The sequence below is a fragment of the Microtus ochrogaster genome, linkage group LG4 (assembly GCF_000317375.1).
Source record: "Microtus ochrogaster isolate Prairie Vole_2 linkage group LG4, MicOch1.0, whole genome shotgun sequence".
Taxonomy (NCBI): domain Eukaryota; kingdom Metazoa; phylum Chordata; class Mammalia; order Rodentia; family Cricetidae; genus Microtus; species Microtus ochrogaster.
In genome coordinates, this window is record NC_022030.1 from 18,882,144 (window position 1) to 18,888,257 (window position 6,114).

A 6,114-nucleotide genomic window follows, 5' to 3' on the forward strand; every position below is an offset into this window, starting at 1 on the left:
CTAGCTCTTGTAGACCAGGCTGGCCTCGAACTCACAGAGATCCACCTGCCTCTGCCTCCCGAGTGCTGGGATTAAAGGTGTGCACCACCACCACCTGGTTTTCATAGCCACAGTTAGGAAATACAGAAGTGGCATCAACATGAAGATAATGTTTGTGGGTTACCCACCTATTCTGGGGGCAGTCCTTGTCTGCTCCACCAGTCCCAGGGGGCACATGCATACTCCGGATGCCTCTCCAGAATGGCTTCTTTCAGGGTGTAGGTGTGAACTGTGGCTGAACAACAGGTCTTGCCATGTGTAAATGGTACCAACTGGCAAGTCTTCCCCATACATGGCTCACATAACAGGGCTTCTCAATGGGTTTGCTGAGGACACAGGCTCTTCAACAGTGAGTGAGAGGTATTCAGAGAAGGCAGGGAAGGGCACAATTGTGACCTCAGGCCTCAGCTAGCTTTGGGACTGCTGCCAGAGTCCAGGGTAGTCTTGGGAGGTGTACCATCTAAGGATGCCGCTAGAGACCTGACTTGGGAGTGCATGCCGCCTCTGGGCCTCCGAAGGGCCTTCTCTCCGGTGTGGATCCTCTGGTGATGGAAGAGGGCTGGGCGCTCACGGAAGGCGCGGCCACACTGCGTGCACACAAAGGGCTTCTCACCCGTGTGGATGCGCCGGTGGCTGAGCAGCACTGCGCCTTTGGCAAAGGCCTTGCCACAGTCCCCGCAGCGGAAGGGCCTTTCGCCAGTGTGCAGCAGCTGATGCTGTGTGAGGTTGGAGCTATGGCTGAAGGCACGGCCACACTGTGGGCATGAGAAAGGCTTCTCTCCGGTGTGCACACGCTGGTGCTTGAAGAGTGAGGAGCCCTGGCTAAAGGCTGCGCCGCAGAGGGAGCAAGCATAGGGCTTCTCCCCGGTGTGTGTGCGCTCATGCTGGATGAGATGCGAATTGCGGCAGAAGCGGCGGCCACACTGAGCACAGGCATAGGGCCGCCCTCCCATGTGGATCTTGCGGTGCTGGCTGAGGTTGGAGCCATGGCTGAAGGCCTTGCCACACTCACTGCAATGGAAGGACTTCTCGTCCGTGTGGATGCGCTGATGGCGCACCAATGAGGAGCTGTGTCGGAAGGCCTTGCTACATACCATGCATGCATAGGGCGTTTCCCCGCTATGGATGCGCTGGTGCTGAGTCAGATGTGATGTCTGGCTGAAGGCCTTGCCGCACTGGGTGCACTCATAAGGCCGCTCTCCCGTGTGGGTGCGCAGGTGCTTGAGGAGGTCTGAACTCTTCACGAATACTTTGTTGCATGCCCTGCATTCAAAAGGTTTGTCCCCAGAGAGAAGTCCTGGGCCAGCCTGGAAGGCCTCCCCCAGCTTGTCCCATAGTGGGGGCTCTGGAACACTGGAGTCTCTCTGAGATTCGAGCCAAGCCCCACTCATTCCACGTTCTTCCTCAGCCCCATGGAGATCTGGGATACTTGGGAAGACTCTCCCTGGGGTTAGCTGCAACTCTGGCTTTTGCTGTACAGCTCCTCGTGGCTGCTTCTCTGGGGTCAGAAGGTCAGACAAGGCCTTCACTCCGGATGAACCCTCTTCAGGAATTCCCACTGGGGAAGTCAATCGCAGGCTAACAGTTGCCTCATTGCTGCTGGAACCTAGCAGTAGCTGCTCCCAATAGATCACAGATACCCCTGTGGGTTTTCTCTGCAGAGATGGGAAGGCACTCTGGTGTCCCTCCAGGATTTTTGCATCAGCGCAGGCACCAGCAGGGGGAAGGGCACTAGTGGGATTTCCATCAGGACTGTCACAAGTGGCCCCTAGAAGTGCTGCATTTCCAGACGCGTGTCTATCCCTTGCATTGTGATTGGATCCTGAAGACAGAGGAAAGATAGTTACCTGGAACATCTGGCCAGGAAGTGACCAGGGCAGAGTGCCTGGGCAGTCAGGGGGACCCTATGAAGTAAGTGTAAAAGGGCAGAGAGAAAAGCAGAGGTGTAGGCTGGTCCTGGCAGAAGTTGGTAGGGAAGAGCTGACAGCTCTTGGCCTTCCTGACAGCAATGGCCCTCCATGGTTGTCAGGAGTCCACAGTTTTGAATCCGAACTCCTTCAGTCAATAGCCTTTAAGATACTGGCCCACTTTGACCATGCTCTCATATACCATAAATGCAGATGAAAAGCCTTTGCAGGTCTCCTTGCTGCTGGATTCAGTTCCAGCTCCCAGTACATGCAGAGGACTGTGGATTCCTACTCTTTCTGTGAGTTCATCCTCAGACTGTGGAACTCTGTTGTAGGCAACATGGGTCCATCAGAGTTCAAACCTGTTCTTGCTTCTGAAGGACAAATAATTGACCACTTGGCCAAAGGTGTGGCTACCGGATGTCTTGCTACTCAAAGACCAGACAACAGGATGTTTGACTTAGGACATGGTTACTAGGTGTTTTGAGATTTAAGGAGGTAATTACGCTTGTTTTTTCCTTGTATCATTGGGAGGGAAGTCTTTTGCCCTCCCCTTTTGTTTGGGATATAGAAGGGTTATGAATAATAAACTTGAGCCTCACTGGAAGCACTCCTGACTCTATCTTCTGTCTTTTGCTTATTTCTTCCCTCAGTCCTCACTCCCCTTTTCAGGAATATGCAAACAGGTTGGGCTGGACCTGACACGTGGTCAAGACTTTGCACTGGTTGGTGGGGGGGAACGGCACTTTCTCCCAAGCACACGCTCCTAGCTGCTTTCTCCTTGTTGCTCATCTCTTGAGGATATGCACTATTTATCAATACTGTTTGCTGACCACTTTTCCCTGGCACTATTCCCCCACACCACACAGCAGTGTCCTGGCCGATGCTGTGTCCCATGCCATGAACATCCCAAGCAGAAGTGTTCAAACAACAGCTGGGCAGAAGGAATGGCCCTACAGATGTGACAGTCAGTCTGGAAAGTCAACCCACATGGCACAGGTGAGGGAGGGCCTCAGAAGGAGTCATTTCCTGCATGGATGCAGCACCTGTGCCCTTTAAGTTTCTCCTTTAAGGGCAGGAAAGGCCACAGGGTGAGAAAAGGATTCAGCAAGAGAAGGGAGCTAGGTTGGAGACAGGAAAGGAAGGTGTCTGTGATACCAGGAAGGGGAGAAAGGAGAATCCCATGTTGGCCCCGAGTTCACCTTTGGTGGAGCCCAACTCACCAAGGCTGGGTCTCCTGTGGGTGCTCCTGTGAGTGCCTGGGCCTGTATTTGTCCTATTGGGAACCCAAGGTTCCTCGCCACGCTGGAGCTGGATGATCACACGAGGCCGAGAGACAGAGAGTCCTATGAAGGGAGAGGAGCATGTGAGGCCAGCCCCAGCTCAGGACAGTCCAGCCCCAAACGAAGAGCAGGATGAAGGAGGGCATGGATATCAACCATGTAATCTATGTACCCAAAAGGCCACCACACAGGAGGATCACAGGGCCAGCTCAAGAGTTCCCATAAGGAACCACTGGGTCAGCAGCTCCAAATGAAGGGGTTAGAACTCAGGCAGAGAGAAGAATGTAGCCAGCAAGCACCTCAGGGATACAGGAGATGGCTGTATTTATCAGACTGCATGTATTCAGGGCCCCAGCTTTTCTCACATGGCCCATGGATAGCGGACCCTACTCATAGACAGCTAAGGAGCAGAGGGGACAGTTGCAATGGCCCCCAAACCTAGTACCCTCAGCTGGCTGCCATACCTGGTCCCAGTTTTGCTTCCAATGGAGGATTCAGGACTTTACCTATGGAGTCTACAAGTGCGAAGTTTTCCAGCATTACATGGCGGTACAGGGCTCTCTGGGCTGCATCCAGGTACATCCACTCCTCCTGGGAGAAGTACACAGCCACATCCTCAAAGGCCATCAGGCCCTACAACAGCAAAAAATAAGATCATGTCTGTGCTATGGCTGTGTGATGCAGGAACCAGCTCCTTGTCCTAATGGCTGTCTCTCCTTGATGCTTCTCAGACACTTATATTCCTTCCCTGTAGTACTATACTAGCTCAGGAGGCAGAGACAGGCATAGCTCTGTGAGTTCAAGTCCAACCTGGTCTACAGAGTGATTTCCACACAATAGCTGAGTGATGGTGGTGACAAACACCTTTAATCCCAGCACTTGGGAGGTAGAGGCAGGTGGATCTCTGAGTTTGAGGCTAGCCTGGTCTACAGAGCTGGTCTTTTCCATATCTACGGTAGTTCTATCCTCCCAGGTGCTTAAACTGACCATTGGGAGAGTTCTTTACTCAAAACTGGTTCACATTCAAACCTGGCAAATCAGCTTGTCTAACCATAATTCAACCACTTTAACCACTACTATTACTAATCTGGTCCAGGGCCCACCATCATTCCCATGTACTTTGGGGGATAATAGCATTTGTTCTACATAGTGGTGCCTCCTCCATGTCTGTTATACCCTCAGAAAAAGATAGAATGCTTTTAAAATCGTAACTAAGGGGCTGGGTGTAATGATGCATGCCTTTAATCCCAACATTCAGGAGGTAGAGGCAAGTAGATCTCTGTGAGTTAGAGGCTGGCCTCGTCTACAAAAGCTAGTTTCAGGACAGGCTTCAAAGCGACAGAGAAACCCAGCCTTGAAAAACCAAAAAGAAAAAGTGTTTGCTGTTTTCCCAGAGGACATGAATTCAGCTCCCAGCATCCACATTCTTCACAAGTGCCTGTTCCATGCTCCAGAAGAACTGACACTCACGTGCATGCCCACACACAAGTGCACATAATTAGAAATAAAAAAACTGGGAAACTGTCCAGTCTATGTTTAAAGCACTCCATGTCTTCCAATGCCTTTGGGACAAAGTCCCAACTCCTCTGCCTGGTATTTCAACACATGACCTCCCTTCCCTGTTCATTCCACATCTAAATTGCTAAGTTCCAGGCTGGGAATGTAGCTCAGTTTGTAGCATTTACATGATATGCACAAAGCCTTGAGTTCCATCTCCAGGAACATATAAACGGTGCATGCCTGCAAATCCAGAACTTGGGATGTGGAGGCAGGAGGACCAGAAGTTCAAGACCATTCTTGGCAACATATCTAACTTGAGGTCAGCCTCAAAAGAGACACTGCCTTCAAATTATAAACGTCTCCCTTTTGCTTTTGACGTGTAGATTCTTTTTTAACTTTCTTCCAGTCCTTAACCCTCTTGGCTATAACAAGCGAGGCTTCCACACCAGTCAGCCTCACCGACCTGGGCTACAATGTTGGAAAAAAAAAAAACTGCTTCCCTCCCCACAGCACAGCAAGAGGGTAAGCCAGGACGCCTGGTGGGTCCATGCGAGGATCCCTAAACTCACCAGCGCTGCATCTGTTGGTGGCCAGGTCGCCGCCGTCGGAATCGGTAATGGGGGCGGGGCACGGCGAGCAGAAGACCTGGGCATAGCCCACGCGCAGCCCGCCGGGGCCTCAGTTTCCCGGTTTAGACAAGGACGTTATACGCCCAGAGGACTGCTGAAGGGTTGCAGCTAAAATGGAGAATACGTGGCTCTGGGAACGGCCCTAAAGGTCTCAACCGTCACCTACAAATCAATGGGGGAAACTGAGGCTCGGAGGAGGGGCCGCCGGCTTGCAGAGCCGACGTGTGCTGAGCCACGGCCCGAAGCGGGCAGCTGCGAGTACCGTCCTCACTTGCCCTAGTCTTGGGTTCCAAGAACCTCTTGGAGAGGGTAGAGCACGCCCGGTTCCTCCCGCACCAATCGTGACCACCCCTGTGGCCCGAAGCCGGTCTGCAAACAGACAACCGAGACCGCCGGAAGCCCCGCCTCCCAGGCTCGCGTTGGCCAGTGCACACTACCGCTGCTCGGGTAAACGTAGTTCCTGCAGGCTTTCCTGAATGACAGGCGGTGCCTTCCCGGTAACCATGGCCACGGCCAAGCCTCTTTTCCCCTGGCGGAGTACTGGAAAGAAATTGACGACCATCGTCAGATTTCGATGGGACCTGAGCACCAAAAGGCTCTGTCCCCTAGGTGGGTTCCCGCTCCCGGTAGACGTCCCTGGACAAACAAACAAACAAACAAACAAACAAAAAACCTAGAAACTTAGCGGTTTCGGGAGGCAGGCTACACTAACTAGGCGCACAAAAGAAAAAAAAGGAAGGAAGGAAGGAAGGAAGG

General features: G+C 52.5%; 1 protein-coding gene across 2 annotated transcripts; it reads right to left on the reverse strand.

The window, feature by feature from the left end:
- Positions 1-48: 48 nt before the first annotated feature.
- Positions 49-5,936, reverse strand: Znf324 (zinc finger protein 324). Of its 2 annotated transcripts, none has more exons than XM_026786182.1 (4): positions 5,299-5,936; positions 3,736-3,862; positions 3,170-3,292; positions 49-1,861 (listed from the first exon to the last, which is right to left on the reverse strand). In XM_026786182.1, the coding sequence occupies exons 1-4, from the start codon at positions 5,380-5,382 to the stop codon at positions 444-446; spliced, it is 1,752 nt and encodes a 583-aa protein (XP_026641983.1). In that variant the 5' UTR covers positions 5,383-5,936; the 3' UTR covers positions 49-443. The 2 variants fall into 2 exon arrangements, with proteins under 2 accessions (XP_026641983.1, XP_013206924.1); XM_013351470.2 differs by having other exon boundaries at positions 3,694-3,862.
- Positions 5,937-6,114: the final 178 nt, after the last annotated feature.